The sequence below is a fragment of the Neomonachus schauinslandi genome, chromosome 6 (assembly GCF_002201575.2).
Source record: "Neomonachus schauinslandi chromosome 6, ASM220157v2, whole genome shotgun sequence".
NCBI lineage: Eukaryota > Metazoa > Chordata > Mammalia > Carnivora > Phocidae > Neomonachus > Neomonachus schauinslandi.
The window spans coordinates 53924863-53942975 of record NC_058408.1 but is presented as its reverse complement, the minus strand read 5'-3'; the positions used below and the strand labels follow the sequence as shown (position 1 = coordinate 53942975).

Genomic DNA, 18113 nt, shown 5'->3' with positions numbered 1-18113 from the left:
GATGCCTTTGGCCACCAATGTAGAATGAAACTTCATGATGATAATTTCAAAGAGGTTTTACTCTTTAATTCAGAAATCATTATACCTATTTTAATTTGAAAGTATTTATATGAATTGAGTAGACATAAACAATTGGCAGGGGGGATATTATAGTACTCACTAATAATAACATTTCTAAGAATTCTGAAGCCATGGTTAGGAAAAAAGAAATTTGGGGGAAATTGTGAATACATGCAGTAATATGTTTTCTTAGCAATATTTACATATCCAATCTAAAGTTACCTTGTTATTCTATAAAGGAACATCTTGATCTGGTCATAAAAAGCATTATTTGAAATTGTAATCTCATCAGTGTTTATTAGTGGTTATAGTCTGATTTCTGCTTCTAAACTACTTTAAAAACAGTCTAGGGAAAGAAAGTTTTTAAGAAACCACTTCAGCTTTTTCTCTTATACCTCAAGCCATTTTTACAAACCTTATTAACACAGCCCTCAGTACAATCTCATATATATAAATTTTAAAATGCTACAGATTTTCTTCTAATAATAATTGCCCCTATCAAATTTACCTTAGAATAGTTTTAATTTTTATTATAAATGCTGCCATAAGTTGCTGATCTTTGAGCAATCTTGCCTTTGTTAGTTTTTACCACTCTGTGAGGAGTAGGCAAAATTTGAAGCAAACATCATGATCAAGGTGAAGCAAAGAAAGTTTTGTTTTCTGTATATTATTTCCTCCATATTGTGAGGCAGGCAATACACACAATTTCAGGAAATGAATAGAGAGAAGTAACAAAAGAAAATAAACTACAGACACGATGGCTATTACTTCTGGCATATAGATCTCCATGGAATCCATCAAATTTTCAATATCAGAATTTTTAGCATCTCCAGTATATTGTATTATTATCGTCTTCATGAATTTCTATTTTCTGCACACTGGAGGTTTGCCTACCTTGAGACAAAGTCCTCTACATTTTAGTTTCTCTCTTAATTGGGAACAAGTATTTACAGAGACAGAAGTTCTACTTGGGACAGCTTTAGAAGTACCTTTCCAGTTCTAGGGCACGTACTGTCTGTTTGGTGGCCCAGACAGACGTGGTCCATTGTGATCACCAGAAATGTTCTATCTTTAAAGATTGGGAACAGGAGATTTACAGCAGCTCAGCTTGGCAAATTGGTTCTGATTTTACTTTAATCTCTCCCATTAACAGAAATGAACCTAAATTTTCTAGAACAGTTTATAGATTCTTTATCTGGATCATCTGGTAAGGCCATTGGGCCCTGGCATGTCAGGAATGCCTGACAAAGGTGTACGCACTAATTCACGTGTAGGGATGGCTGAAAAAGTTATCTTGAGGCCTTTGGGAAATTCTGCAGTTAAATCCAGATGACAGCTTTATCAACGACAATGTTCAGGGGAGCCTGGAGAGATGTAAAACCCTTGACTATAGCTACTTCTTTAAAAGCTTCGTCATTTCGTTTCTCTACTCGTGCAACAAGTCATGACTCTACCCACAGTTTTACCCTTGTGTGTTTTTAATCCATTGTATTCTTTTGTTATAAGAAATTTTTGCATGTAAAGCAAGGGATATTGTATTTGCACTTCACTTTGAAGGATTATCTATCTCAAGAAGCTTTCATTTTGGCTAGGGAAATGGACATGTCTACACCTAATTGAGATACATGACAAAGGTTGAGAAGTCTAGGCCAATTGTTCAGATACAGGGAGAAGAGGAGCTATATTTCAGCTGCAGATTCAGAGATGCGCCAGATGCGTTAACCACGAAGGGGGTTAGAGGTAGAGTTGGAAGACAAAGCTTTAGGTTGAGAGAACATCCTGAATAAGTGATTTATTCATCTGAACTCTTTAGGATAGGGGCAAGAGAACTTAAAGTCTAACCAAACCAACTTTTAAAATACAACAACAACAAAAAAACACAAAACAAAAAAACTGTTTACTGGCTGGTGTAACTGCACAAACCAGAGACAGGTCTGTTGCAGCCAGATCCATACACTAGAATAATGTCTTCAAACATCCACCTCTCGCCATCTCTCAACTCTGCCGTTCTCTTTGTTGACGCCATTTGCAGGCAGGTTTGACTCCTCTTCACTCTGAGACCGCCTTGCCTACAGGCTTACTTCTTAGAAAGTTGTCATTCCTAAATGAAAGGAAGCTTCTCCTTCCTAATAGTTCTGACAAATGTGCCGTGATGGGCTTTGCGTGGTCACATGCCACCTCCGTCATCACAGAGGTTAGGCTGGATGGGCGGAGAGAGTGGCTCAGCCTGACCTCTGCAGCCCCATCAGGGCTCCAACCAACAGGACTGAGAGTGGGGGAGAGGAGGCTATCCAAAGTTATCTTTAGTCTACCCACAGGGGAGGCATAGCAAGACCTTGTGATAGACTGGAGAGACGAAAGATGGATTAGTTTTGACTCTCTCTCTCTTCCTTAGAGAAGGCTGTGAAGTAAAGGCGAATCATTAGAGTTGGACCAGTGTTACTTCCCATCACAGCCCTTCCTGATTCTCTGCTTCTCTGAACTCTTACAGCACCTGTGAGCTCCACTAAGCAATGTAACATTGAATCACATACTGTTTTATGATCTATAGTGAGACTGTGTATGTATTAGTCAGGGTTCTCCTGAGAAACAATCAATAGGATATGTGTGTGTGCACGTGCTCAAGGATAGATAGATAGATGATAGATAGATAGATAGATAGATAAATGATTTTTTATGTGGAATTGGCTCACATAATTATCGAGACTGGCAAGTCCAAAATCTGCAGGGTGAACTGGCAGGCTGCAGACCCAGGAGAGCCAGTGTTCCAGTTCAAGTCTGAAGGCAGTCTTCTGTAGAACAAGAAAGAGCCATATTGCAGATGAAGTCTGAAGGCAGTCGGCAGGAGAATTATCTTTTGCTGGGGAGAGACAGTCTTTTTGTTCTATTCAGGTCTTTAACTGATTGGAAAAGGCCCACCCACATTATGGAGAACAATCTGCCTTACTCAGAGTCTACCAATTTAAGTATGAATCTCATTCAAAAATACTCTCACAGAAATACCCAGAATAAGGTTTGCACCATGTATCTGGGTACCAACTCAAGTTGACACATAAAATTAACCATCACAAATTGTTTTTATGTTTACCCTATTGTGTTTGATCCTATTTTCTGGAAATTTTTCTTTGGAAATACTATGTTTCCTGTTTTGCTACTCCAAAGAAATGTTGTGATTTATTTTTTTCACTAAAAAGGAAATTTGTATCAGTTGATTCTAATTCTAGTTCTCTTTAGAAAAAGGGTTTTTTTTTAACAAAGTTAAATTTTAAACAGATATTTTTGCCAAGAGTCGATACTTGAAAATTAATTTTGGCCCTTTTAAAATTACTAATATTATCTGAAACCAAAAAAGGTGGTGAGGCCAGTGGTTGTTTTTAAAGAAACGGTTTAAATTGTTCTGCTTAGACCGTTTATTGTTTGGACAAAGGGTTGTTATGCTGTGGCAAGCAAACTCAGTATATAAAGATTAAAATTTTCTAAAAATAAATATTCATAAGTTTAGAAAAAATTCTCAAGATTATTTAAATAGCAATGTTTGATAATGTGTTTAAAATATATGAATATTACATATTCATAAACTTACCTGTTAATATAAAGCAATATAGGACTTTAGATAGATTAAAAACTAGATTGGAATTACTATAACTTCAGGGCGCCTGGGTGGCTCAGTCAGTTGAGCATCTGCCTTCGGCTCAGGTCATGATCTCAGGGTCTGGGATTGAGCCCCATTTCAGGCTCCCTGCTCCTCGGGGAGCCTGCTTCTCCCTCTCCTCCCCACGTGTGCTGTCTCTCGCTATCTCTGTCACTATCTCTGTCTCTCTCAAATAAATAAATAAAATCTTTAAAAAAAAAAGGAATTACTTGAACTTCTAGGAGGACCTCAGGACAGAGTACATAAGTTTTCAAATTTCTCTAAGAATCCTCATATCCACGTTTGTTTTTACAGTTGCAGATAAAAGCTAGTGTTTCAGTGCATCTTAAATACAAATGCAGTGACTGTCAGTTATATGAGGGAAACCCTCCTTCCCCTTACTCCTCCAGATCCTACTTAGTCATTGCTGTCATCATTCAAGTTGTTTATTAGAGACATAGGCATACGCTGGCCCCACACAGACTGTTCGCAGCTATTGGGCTGAGTGAGAGTTAGAAAAAAAAGAGCCACCCATTGACATAGGTTTGTTGTTATTGTTTTGAGTCAAGTACATATCTTTCAAATCCTATGTGGGTTTTTTTTTAAACGGCTGATTAATTTCACATTAATCTTACATAGTTTTATAATGCTTATTATGATGCAGTGTGGCGATGAAAGGAGAACAAGAGCTGTAGGGAGAATAAAAAGGGTAGTAGCAGGTAAAGGAAGAAGGAAGAATAGTGGTGAAAATGACAGAAGCAGACAAAGTTGGGTCCTGCCTGCTCTGTCCAGTGGGTCACCGCTCACAGGATCGGGGGGATTCAGTGTTTTGTCCTGTGTTATGGACGTTTCTCGCCGATTGGAGACCTAAGTAGATGCCAGCTCATAAGTATAGTCGCGGCTCCAATCTGTAGACATCCTTAGACAGAGCCATCATATCTTTACATCGACTGACATCATTCTGAATGCAGATCGTTATTTATCCTGCCCAGACCAGGAGCTCAGCATGGAAAGCTCCGTCCTAGCAATCCAAGCAATTACTACATTTACCATCTTAGCAACACCTCAGTTACCTGGAGCTCAGTCTCTTAGGTTCTGTCCAAAACAGAAACCTAATCCCTCAGGAGATGGCCTGGGTGAGTCTTTGTCTTCAAATATTCCACATATTTATGAAGCTCCTGCTGCATATAGGGCACTGGGCTAAGTCCTAAGGATAGAACAATGAGCATGTTGCCCCAGTGTCAGTCTGAAATCTCACCCAACTCGTAAGGTTCGTCTCTAGTGTGGCCAACCCTAAGGATTCTCCTTGAAGCCTACCATGCTTGAGCTCATCCTCGGACTCACTGACTCATCCCACCCTGCATCCTCCCTGCCAGAAGAGAAGCTCACCAAAGTACCAAAGTTTTTCAACTTCCTTTGTACCCCTCACAGTTCACCTGAGACACTAAACAACTATTTTTTTAATTAATTAATGAAATACCTGTCCCAAGGCAGCAGACTACAATCTCTACTCCTCTCAAAGGCTTTCTGGAGCACATTTCTTCCATAGTTTCTGTTTTTTTGTTTTTTGGTTTTTTTACAAGTTGGTTGCCTGCCTCTGCAAATTAGCCTCTAATTAGCCTCTGCAAATTAGAAGAAGTACATAACTGAAAGTGGGGAAAGGTTTTCAGTGAGACATTCTTCATAATGTGGGGCTGGAAAATTCAAAGCTGTGTTACCGTGGTAACACTATTTTCATAATGATGACCTGATTCACTAAGAGAAAGTTAAATGATACTTTTTTACTGTTTGTTTAAGGTAGTGGAGAAATTGTATGATAATAATAAGGTGCTTAGAAAGGGGCAAGTGTTGCTTATCTGGAAAAATCACTTGTGTAGATCTGTAGGTTGTAGTGCAATGCTCTCCATTGGTGAGAAGAGATGCAGCAAACCTCCCCCCACCAATTAGCTAGTATGTTCATGTATGTATTTTTGCCAGGATACTTTGCATTTCTGTTGTTCCACTTTTAAAGAGCTGCAGTCACCTTAAGAAAATAATCTTATGTAGATGGTTTCAGTGATCCTCCAAGAAGCCTATGACATAATTCAATAAGAAATTTAAGGAAAGAGGGCACTTGGGCGGCTCAGTCTGTTAAGCATCTGCCTTCAGCTCAAGTCATGATCCCAGGGTCCTGGAATCGAGCCCCACATCAGGCTCCTTGCTCAGCCAGGAGCCTGCTTCTCCCTCTGCCCCTCACCCCGCTTTGGTGCTCTCTCTCTCTCAAATAAATAAAATCTTAAAAAAAAAAGAAATTTAAGGAAAGAAAAGAGATGAAAACAAAACACATGAAAAATAGACATCCCCCATCAAGCCCGGATCTCCTATAATGGTTGCTTTAAGGTATGGTGGGAATTACTTCTGATTTGGCTATTTCGTCCTCTCACCTGTTAAAGTATTAAGTCTCTAGGAGAAATCTTTTAAATTAAAATGTTGTAAAACAGATTGGTTCTTGAATACCGTGCAAATAGTTTCATAAGAAAGAAAATTACAATATTGTTTATAAACCATTTACAGTGCTGAGTTGTTATTTTTCATTGTTTAAGTTGCATTAGATTTCACAAAAGCTGTTTGTGAACAAAATTGCAATAGGAAGGCCTGTCCATTGTATTTTGCAGAAGAAAGCTGGTTTTCACAATATTATTCACATTTTGTAAACAGCATCAATGAACCTGCACATAAAAGGTTAAATGTTTGCAGACCATTCTTTTTTGCCTCAAAGATCAGAGACAAATTACTATTTTTATTTTACATTCCCTTGATGAGGATAATGATAAACAGCTGTCACTTCAGTGCTTAGACTGCAAAGAATTCTATTGCAATCCTATAATTTAAACAAAGAAAAAATACATAGTCATACACAGTATACGTACAGAAAAAAACACGACAGAGAATTTGGTTAGAACTGGGTCAGAGAAAAGGGAACATTTGCTCTCTGAAATTACTCAGTTTAAAGAAAAAGTCCATCTATGCATATTTCCCCCATTTATCTTAGCTATATTAGAAAAGGCAAGTATTTCTGCTATCTTTCTAAAATGAGAAAAGAAATTCAATTTGCATTCTGAATTCTGTGACTCCCCGTCACGTCCATGGTATTATCTGAGTAGTTAAAGTTTGCATGTTAACACATATTATTTCCAAAAGCTAGAGAGAACTTCAAATTGTTTTACGGGTTACTCTGGAATACTTCTTGTGTGTGTGTGTGTGTGTGTGTGTGTGTGTGTGTGTTGAGAATTAATCCATTCGGTGTTCTCCATTCACTCTGACACTTTGCTTATTATTTGCATCTGGTTTTTAAAAGTGAAAGTGAATGTCTTTTGCATGTTTTGATAAGCAAAAAGTAAAGTAAGGCTAAATGTTAAAAGTAGTGTGAAATGGGAAAATTAAGTGTTTCTATGTAAACATGCAGATGATGGTATAATTTCTTGGTGTTTTATATTTCTGGAGGTTCTTTTAAAAATACTGTTTACTCTGCTTTTCTCTTTTGTTTCAATCTTTTTTTTTTTTTTTTTTTACAAATAGCAATATTTCAATGACATCTTTTTCCTGGAAACTCTTTCTACATTTATTTTATCTATGAAACTGACTTGATGTTTTATGAATGTTTCACTGTTTCATAATACTTGATTTTTTTATACTTATGGAAGAAAAAGAAATTTGTTAAAATTGTATGCATCTTACACTTACTGAACAAATTTCAACATGCTCTTCTGTGGGTTGACAATAACAAGGTTGTGGTGTGGATCTTCTACGCAAAGTGCTTAGCAGAGTACCTAGAACACAGCAAGTGCTCAATAAGTGTTCCTGGGACAGGTGGAATATTGATACTGAAATGTCATCGCCCCCGACTGTTAAATACCATAACAAAACCGCAGTATATTTCAGATCAGAGAGACAAACTGAACTGTATTTTATCCATTATGGAGGTTTATGTCGCTTTGTATAAAAGCTGTTTTCCTCCCAAAGCTGTCGGTCATCTGTTCTCATTTGTATACAATATTTCATAATCATTTTATCATTCTCACTGTTATCAAGTAGTCATGGGTCCTAACTCACCGCCCTGGGGTTTCTCTGGTCTCCAGTGTCTCTGACATGTAGGCAGGCACACTTGGAACCCCTGAATGCACCAGAGCAGCTTCCTTGATTTACGTAAACCCCTTGTGGAGTTGTTAACTCCTTCTCCCGTGCATCAAGCTCTGTGCTGGGTGCTGAGAAGGGAGAGAGAAACAAGACACCAGAGTCTAATAGGAGAGGAGCGTAAACTGAGGCTGGATATTTAAAAAAGGTGAACACAAGACACAGAGGAAGTACAAAGGGGGGAGCGATGGGTTCGGGGGGCCATCAGGAGCTTGTCCAGGAGGTTCTGAAAGATGAAGGATCTTCACGGGTGGGAGGAGGAGGGTCCAGGCAGACTTCGTAGGCCTACAAATATGCCTTTCACACATGCGTATTGATTCAAAGGAAAACGTGGAGGTGTTAAAAAAAAATTCACTTGCCATTTTTATATTGCTTGAATTGAAAATGTTTTATGCACAAAGTTTTCACCTTAAATTTTCATAGTGTATGTTGAGAGTCAAGCAGCTCTCTAACTCTTATTCCATGAATATTCAGAAAGGAAAGAAAGCAGCTAACATTTATTGAGGCCCTTGGCTAGGTCATCTCCTATGTGTTATCTCCTTTAGCTTCCACAAGTTCACCAGGGACGTGTATCCCCGTCTTAAAGATAGGGAAGCTGAGTTTAAATTACATCAAGTAACATAAGTGTGGCCACACAACCAGTACACAATAGAGCCTGAATTTGAACCTGAAGTTTTCACTTTCAAATACATAATCCTTAAAACGACATTGCAGTTACTGCTGACTTACAACTTGGGCTCAGCATGGAACACATTTGAAGTGGTTTTTATACCCTAGGAAGGAGTTTGGAAACATGATTGTTTTTTCACTGCTGTGGCTTACCTTCCCTCTACCTACCACTTTATGGCTTCAGCTTTATACCCATTTGTCCTAGATCCTATTGTGCTTGTATATCACCAATTAAGAATAAAAGTGGTTCTTTACTACGGAAGACTTGATTTAGTTCTTTCTCTCAGTGACCAAAGACCATTTCAAACAACTGCCCTTTTTGAAACTTCCTCTACCTTGCCGGAGTAGCTGTAAGATGCCTCAGAAATGTCCTCAAACTATCGCCCTGAAGCATGGGGCCATACTCTCATGGTCTCACAACAATGACTGTTGTGTTTTAGAGTGAGCACATTATTTTAATATTTTTAAAAAGTATTGGATATTTCTGAGCAAGAGAAGCCTATATAAATGACTAGGACCTATTTCTCTCTTTGTTATTATTGACTTTGTAGGCCTACAAATATGCCTTTCACACATGCATATTGATTCAAAGGAAAAGTTTGTCATTTATAGATCCATTTAAGCACAGGGCTTTGCCTAAAACTGATAGGATGATTGAAAACCTGGCAGATCAAAGTATGTACATTTCCAAGGAAAAGTACTTCATGTCTACAATGGAAGCAATAAATTATCCCCCCCCCCTTTTTTTGCATTTGTAATTAAATCTTTCCAAATGTTAGAAAGTAGCCAGACCACTAACAGTATTTGTATCATGTTCTGGGGCTTAGATGGTTCAACCTGACTTGAAATGGAGACCATTTGTTCTAAATTGATTTCAATGCCAAGCCAATAGGTCAGCCCTTAATGATGAAGATGCCATTCCAGCCCAGCCTCTGGTGGATAAGCCAAAATTAATTAACTCAAGTCCCATAGTATAGAAAACAGATGCTTCTCTCATGTTGCACAAATAAATTCTTTGTGTATAGATGTGTTCTGTTTTATTCAAAGAATAACAAGTTGGAAGTTAAAATTGTAAGTTTTCCACAATGGAGCCAGCCTTTAGTAGTGATGACAGAAGCATGAATTTACAGAACAAATTCCAGCAAGTGCATGGAAAGATGAATTATTCTCTATATCTCTTATTTTGGCTCCAGGCCAGGCCTAGGAGATTTAGTTTTAAAACCTGGGCTGATCCAAATGCTGATCCATTCCAGAACAGACCTAGGAGTTCCAGAACAACACCAAGGTTATTTCTAATCTATAGAATCCCTGGAGACCCGTCCCAGAGGTTTACATCTGCATCATTTGCTTGGATTCAGTTCTTTGGCCAGTTTGCAAATGGCTGAAGATTAGATTGTTCTCTAGAGGTATGTTGTTAGGTGCACTCTTTATCTGGTTATTCATCCCAGCATTCGCTCAGAAAGTTGCTTCCCCTAGGTTGTGGGTTGCTAAAAGTAGAGGAATAACTGCCTGGTTCTGATCCCTTTTCAGAATTAATGGGTATGTTTAAAATAAAGATGTTAACCATCTAGTGATAGAACTCCAAACAGAGTGAGCAGAAGTTGATCATCTGATAATGTATGGTATTTTTTTTCTTCTGAACGAATGTGAAATAATTCATGTTTTCTTTCCTTTCTGTTAGACTGAAAATGATGAGAATGGCCAAGCAGAAAACTTTTCCATGGACCCACAATTGGAGAGGCAAGTGGAGACCATCCGCAACCTTGTAGACTCCTACATGTCTATCATCAACAAATGTATCCGAGATCTAATTCCAAAAACAATAATGCACCTTATGATCAATAATGTAAGTGATTATAAACTGTCTCATTTTAACTTCTAACCCATCTTAGTGTGGAAACTGCTCATATTCTCACCAGCTTCTTTGTGATATTTTCTGGATGGTTGAATACCTATTACCCAGATTCCTCATTTTCTATTACAAGTGACAAGTGACTGACCAGTGAAAGAGAATTTAGGGAAGCCAACATGAAACTTACAGCCACGGTACTGTGGAATTCCCTATCACCTATCTGCTCCTGAAGAGTGTGCATTTGCTCACAAGAAAGCAGAGCAAAAATACTGCAGCTGTGCTCAGGGTGTGAGTTAATTGCAAAGCCAGCAATAAAACCAGATGCCCCAGCTCCTAGCCTTTGAGATTAAAAGCAAAAAATATTTATTCTTGTCTACACACAAACACATAACATACATTGATATGATTATTTTCACTTTCTAAAAACTACGGAATGCTATTTTCACCCAGGAAGTGGCTTTTTGCCCTATCCCCTTGGATTCAGAGTCAGTCAACTTCTCTTTTCTGGTAATGGTGATATTGCCACAGATCTTAAAGTGCCTGCTAGACGAACCCTCAGTTGATCTGGAGTGTACAGAATCCCTCCCTTTTCATGGTTACTTTACAGCAGTCAAGATATGATACTTAAATTACGTGATCTAGTTTGGTTCTTTTGGCAGCTACTTTATTAAAGTACAAATAATATCACAAGTTATTGGAGAAACTATCTTTTAGATAAGATAGGCTATCATGCAGTGTTTTATAACAGGCTTTTCTGATTCTTGAAAAGGAGACACCAGCATTTTTAGTTCTAGCTGTCTTCTCGGGATACCTTTTATTTAAATCGATGATATATTATGAGCATTTGCTTGTAACACATATAAATTAGCTGGCAAAGTTACTGAACACACTTGAATTCAGGAGAAACCTATATTCTGAGCCTGGTTCTGCAACAGATTCTGTTGACCTCAAGACAAATCGGTTAACTTCTTTGCATCCGTTTCCTCCATATGTAAAATACGAATCGTAGAAAAGGTACCTGGCTTAGGGATTTATTTCAGAAGATAGTATATGTGGAAGTACTATAAAAAATGTAAGAAGCCAATGTGGCTGCCTGCCTATTTCAGAACTATAAAGAGCCTTTGTCCATATTTCAAGATTTCTTTCAAAATTGTATTTGTAAATATGATATTCTATTTGTGGTTCATGGTGTGTTCGTTCCTTGAAGAAAGGTTTCCTGGAAGAAACCCCTTGAAGGAAACCCTTCTTGAAGAAGCTCTAAGCACCCATGGTTTTTAATCCTATTCCCATGCAAGATTTTGCATAATTAAACAAGGTTGCTAGGATGCTTTGAAGTATCAGCAGTAGGTGAGCAATATATTGGAAATTTGGAAACCATGAATTGTATTCTTAAGCTCAGTCAATGGCCTGCTGTGTGACCTGGAGCAAATTACTTGGCCCCTCTGAGTTGAAGTCAGTCACTTCTAAAATTACGATAAGAACACTGAGCTGCCTCACTGAATTGTCAGAGAATGTAATAAATGCGACTGTATGCCATTTTGAAAAATACAGAGTACTAAACAAATAGTCTGTGTATTTTTAAAATTACCCTCTTAATTTTACTTAAATGAGTTCAGGTTGTTTTGCTGTGGTATATCCAGGCACTTGCTTATTTAAACATTTTCCTGATTAAGTATCATTTATCTTTTCACTGTTTTATCGCAAGTCATTAGTGCGGCCATCAGTTCAAACCCTGCTTTGCTCTGCACTATATTAAATCATCGGCACAGGAAATAGCACTTACTGTCTATAGCACGAGGAGTTGCCTGACACTAATTAGTTAAAACGAAAAAGAAAAAAAGACCCTCTTACAAATCTATCCTACTTTCACCTTCTCAAGAAACACACACACACACACACACACATACGCAAAGAAACACAGGGGTAATTGCCCTCACCCCTCACTGGTGTGCTTGTTGGCTTTAATGAAATGGCTGAACCCCCGCCCCCCAAGGGAATTCTCCGTGGAGGTAGAGCTCTGCAAGCTGCCTTGAGAGAGACCTTGCACAAGAATAATGAGAAAGAGGACCTTGACGCTGAGACTCACAGGAATGTGGAGAAAACAGAACCATCACGTAATGCTGGATTCTTACGAAATGATGGTTATCGTTGTTGGAAATTTAACTTTTTGTATCTGTCAGAAAATAGTTTTACGTATCTCGGATGACCACTTTTCCTGGAGTATTATTTTGTTTGCTTTTTTCCTAGATATGTCAAAATACAGAGTTATATATATTTGATAATTACATAGATGTAAAAATATAAATTGCTCTTTTAAATGCCATATTCTCAGGGCATCTTATTGGACAGAACATCTGAATCCTTTGTGTTCACTCCGGAAGGGCCCTGTTGAGTACAAGGACCAGAAACGCACTGAACACCAAGCACCGTGTCACGCCTATGTGCTGGTTATTTATTCGATGTTAAGAGATCTTCAAGGTAGAGAATCCATCATAGAATCACAGCTAGAAAACAAATACTCTGCCTCCTCATGCTAAAGTCCATCCACTTAACCCTACTGCTTCTATAAATGGCGCTGGGTGGACGCTGGTTCTCCCGCACCAGTGAATGCCTGCAACGGGGTCCTCTGTCAGTGGACAGTCACCGTCGAAAGCGGTGCCGTGGCCTTTCCTCTTTGCAATGGGAATGGCTACCCTGCCTTCTGAAAAAGAATATGTTTCAGCCAACTTTATTATAAAGTTCAGAATTTGGTGGGCAGTTTCCTTTGAAAGTTTACATTAAGTGTTCTGCCACTCAGGTCTCCATATGGAATTATTTAAGAAGTTTAAAGCCAGCAATAAATGCCTTGCCTCAGACATACTGTAAGCCTTTGTTGAAGCAGAACAGCTGTTGCAGTGCTTAAGCGCACTGGGGAACAGCGGCACAAAGAAATAGCAAGTTTATGACAGCCGGCCGTTCGGGACCGGCTGCAGCCGAAGCAGGGGAGTTTTGGTCAGGACTTTAATGTTCGCACACACCTAGCCCCCCAGGGCAAGCACAGTTTGATGGCCTCTGCTCTGCAGCCCACCCCACCAGAAGATTCTCCGTCTGGGAATCGAGCTTTATTGTGAAAGTCTGCATGGCAGGGCGGTACACGGTTCAGTGTTGGCACCCATGGGACAGCCATCCACCGGGCACTCAGTATTTAGCCCTGATTATAAATGGAGAAACTGAGGTGCCGAGAGGTTAAGGGACTCGCCCAGGGTCACATAGCAGGGCTGGCAGAGTCAAGATTAAAACCCAGATCTCATCCTTAGTTAACGCATATAGCAAGGATGGGCGAACTATGGAGCTCAGCCTTCTCCACCTAGGGGGCTGCTCTGCCCATAGCACGTATCTGGTGTATCTTCCCAGAAGGCTCATTTCCTGGAAGATTTCAGGGTTTGTTTGAATATGAGAAACAACATTTTATTTTATTTTTTTATTTTTTTTAAGATTTTATTTATTCATTTGAGACACAGAGAGAGAGAGAGAGACAGCATGAGCAGGGAGAGAGGCAGAGGGAGAGGGAGAAGCAGGCTCCCCGCTGAGCCGGGAGCCCGATGCGGGGCTCGATCCCAGGACCCTGGGACCACGACCTGAGCCGAAGGCAGACGCCTAACCATCTGAGCCACCCAGGCGCCCCGTGAAACAACATTTTAAATCTTAACTAGTAATTCAAACCCAGATAATACAAAATAGAACGTAAAGTTTTTATGAAACTTTTTAAGAATCAGATATGAAGCCCGGGGGCGTTTCACACTTGGAGTGCGTGCTGCCGCCTGGACCCCTGGACCCCTGGAGCTCCACATTTACTCTCCTTGGCCAGTGGCACTTCGCTGGAAAATTAGTAACATGTGCCCTCGTTTCAAAACTCACTGTAACTTTCATGTGCATGAAGTCGAGTATTATTTCAAATGTTCATTATTTGAGGGGAAAGTACACCTTAAATACCAGGGCACTGATTTGTTTCCATGGGTCAAGAATTCAGCATCCTGCTCAAGAAACAGATCGGGACCAGGACCCGGAAGACACCCCCCCCCGCCCCCCACTCCTGCGTGCTCCCACCTCCCATCACTCCCCAGCAAGGGCACCGCTCCTGATTTCTTACAGCATAGCTTATCTTAGCTCTGACTGTTCTTGAACTTTGGAATCATATAGTGGGTGCTTTCTGGTGTCTAACTTCTTTGGCTTGACGTTAGGTTTGTGAGGCAAAGGATGCCACTTTTTCAAGAAACATCACTGGTCTTTAGCAGAAATACGTCCCTGAGAAATGGAAAGGAAGCTAGAGCAGACATGAAAGAATTGTGAGATCTCAGAGAATCACAAGCTTCTAACCAAGCCCCTTTCCCAAACTAAGCAAATTTAAATGGCGCAATTACATTTTTTATATATTCACGTGAATGCAAGTGATCACTGTGTTGCAGACTCCCGTCTAGAAACAGATTTTAAGGAAATGGCCTCCTTAGTAACAGAATTGTGTGAAAATTCGAGGAATGTCCCTTCTATTTATGAAGGCTTTAAAATGGTCTTAATTATGAAGACAAAGAAGTCTTAAGATCCAAAACTACTGCAGGTTGATAGAGAAGGGTTAAAGTAAGAAAGAGAGGAAAACATGTGGAACGTTTTTAATGACCTCACATTCCTTTACACTGAGCGGGACGACATGGTACAGTCATGCCTGTTTATCTAGCCTGTAGAGTCTGAACTGGAATGAGGTTTTGTGTATGAGAATTTTTTTGTGAACCATACCAAGATGTATAGGTTATAAGGTATTATAATTAAAAGCATAAATATTATTTCAAGTCTTGCACCCAAGTATAATTCGTTTATGTCATGTTCTGTGAGGTGTATTCTAAATGCCATCACCTCCAAGGGATCTTACTGGGCCTCGACTGTCATGCAGAATCCTTGAAATTTATGTATTTGCACCACGGACATACAGACTGCTCAGAAAGTCCCTGAAGTGTCTGGAAACTCCCTGACGTTCCCCTACCTTTGTTCCCGTTGTGGCATCCCAAAGCCAGGCTAGCAGGAGAAGGGTCTTTCTAAAATTTTGTTTCAGTGCAAAATAAAACGTTAGCCTCCGCTCTGTATTGAACTGTGTATGTCTCTCGACGCCTGCACCATTGCAATAGCTTTCTGTGTGTTCTTCTCCCTCTAAATACCTCAGGCCAATTTCGTCTGCATGCTTTAGAAAGAACAGCTTCTGCCTGCAGAGCACTAACGAGATGCTAGGCATTGCGCGAGGCAACTTATAATCATTCTGTCACCTGATCCTCACAACAGCTCTTGAGACAGCTGCTACCACTGTCCCCATTTTACAGATCAGGAGCCTGAGAGACTGGAGGAGGTGGTTGTTTGCTCAAGAAGAGTTAAGTGTGGGAACTAGGACTCAGATTCAGAGCTGTCTGATTGCAGAGCGTGAGCTCTTAACCACTGCGCCATACTGCCATTTATTTTCTCCTGTGCTGGTAGTGATGCTCCTATTAATTCACAACATTGCCAAATCTTTGGGATAGTAGGCAAGTTTTAGCGTGTCATGTTCTGATGTGGAAGAGTTGATTCAAGGCAGATCTTTGATCAGAATGCTGAAACAAGCCCTTATTATTTTATTTCGTGGTTTGTTTGACAGTCACTTCTTAATTCAGATCTGCTTTAAATCTATTCTTGGAAGGACCTTCTTTTAAATCATGTTTAATAGATTCTAAGTGATACTCCAGTTAGATGTAAAGCTTCAAACTAGCTTAGCCCAACTGCTGTTCCATGCCAGGAAAATTGTCTGGTTTTGAGTTTTGCGTTGCATCATCTATCTGAGTGCATGCACATGCCCAGCGGCAGAAGGTTCGTGCAAATGTCCCTGACTCCTTGGGTACCTGCAAGTATGTTTTAAAAGTGACTAAATCTCGAAAAAAAAAAAGGGGGGGGAATGAAATATTCCTTAAGCCAAATTTACTGTCTTTCCTCTAACTCTCCTTCCTGACTTTTGATTTTCTGTTTTCCAACTCACCCCAACCTCAGTGCTTGAAGTGTCCTTGTTCCTTTTGCTCCTGCCCTTTCACATCAAACCAGCACTTATGCCCACCTGGTTTTTCCTCTATCGTGTAATTGATATGTGCCCATCTTTTCTGTTCCACTGCAGTCTCGCTAAATGAAAGCCCTACCATCTAGAAATGATCTATAATGGTCTTCTATCAGATTTCTTTCTCTCTGCTACCACCCTTACAAATTCTTTTCCAATCACAGACAGATTAATTTTCCTAAAACTCTATTTTATTGTTTCACTTACTTGCTTAGAAGTCTTCCATGGCTTCCCACTGCCAAATGGATACAGTTCCAACACTTTTCCTTGGCGTTCAAGGCTTTCGCATCTGGCCTCAGGTTACCTGGCCCAACTTACCTTCCACAGCTATCACACATAAACCTTCTACCCTACTAGACAGTTGCCCAAATACATCTTGTCTACTAGATTACTTCCACATTTGAATCACTCTTGGTTTGCAAAATACGGAGAGAATACTCTTTATTTCACCACAGCGAAGCTGTGACTTAGCTGAATTTTCTGATCAGCAGAATTATTTACATAATTTGATACCTTTAAAAAATAATAAAGCTATGTGTTTTTGACTTTTGTGATCTCTTGGTTCCATATTTCACTACAAGCCAGGGATTCTGAGCCTCTGACAGCTATGCTGCTGTCTGCCTGAATTTGTAACAATTAAATATGCTGGCCTTTGGTCTTTCCTAGAAAGATCCAGTGACTCTAGATAAGCATTAGTCTCATTTAACAGAGAAACTGAAAAATCCAAGTTGGTTTATTTTTGTAGGCTAAGTTAATCAGCATACTTGCGATACCACTCTACAATCATGATGCTTAAACATAAATTGTCTTTGCTAAGCACTCAATCAAAGTGGGGTAAGGAGGTAACGGAAAGAGCACTAGACTTTGGTCCAAAGACTTGGGGTTTGACTTAACGTTATGTGACTTTGGGCAAATTACTAAACTCTCTGAACTTCAGTTTCTTCATCTGTAAAATTGCGATCATAATACATTTCATAAGTATGTGGTGAGAATCCAAATAGATAACTTGTGAAGGTACGTGGGACATACCATCTTTCATTGATTCCCACATTCACTTGTTTCACATTTAATAATTAAGTTTTGACATGAAGATGCATGTCACACTCAATAGCATCTTGGCATTCTGTCATAGTTTAATTGATGGTGTTTTCTCTTTCTTAGTGGCACATCAAATTATGGTGTGTCTTAAAGTTACTGGTATCTTTGATTTGATGAGATATGGCGGCTGGTGCTCCCTCCCTCAGTGCTCTGCAGTGTATGCATCCTCTCTGTTCTCATTCTGCTACTAACTGCCACTCCCCTAAGACTTACACACATTGTTCATACTTAAGTCTGTTTCCATGTATCTGTTAACTATGGAAACCCATGTCAGTCCTCATTACTGTGAAGGAGTTCTATTGTAAACTTCTAGAAAGCTGAAAGTATATCTTTTTTAATTTTTTTATTTTTTGTAAATCAACTTGCATGATTATCTAAGGTTCTCTATTTAATAAAAATTCACTTATTGGTGCTCATTCCACTTTCGAGTTGACATTGAAACCTGGGATCTTAATAGTATTCTAATGATTTTGGTAAAAGTGAGGTAAAGGACTGGGAATACCAAGGAATGGATAACTTGTGTTATTACC

At 39.4% G+C, this 18113-nt stretch overlaps 1 protein-coding gene across 4 annotated transcripts in view; it reads left to right on the top strand.

The window, feature by feature from the left end:
- Positions 1–18113, top strand: part of DNM3 (dynamin 3) — a 576371-nt gene that overhangs the window by 526240 nt on the left and 32018 nt on the right. For all 4 annotated transcript variants that reach the window (XM_021682631.1, XM_021682630.1, XM_021682632.1 and 1 more), the window contains one exon: positions 10215–10379. In XM_021682631.1, the coding sequence (XP_021538306.1) occupies positions 10215–10379 (165 nt within the window). The remainder of the gene's footprint in view (positions 1–10214; positions 10380–18113) is intronic.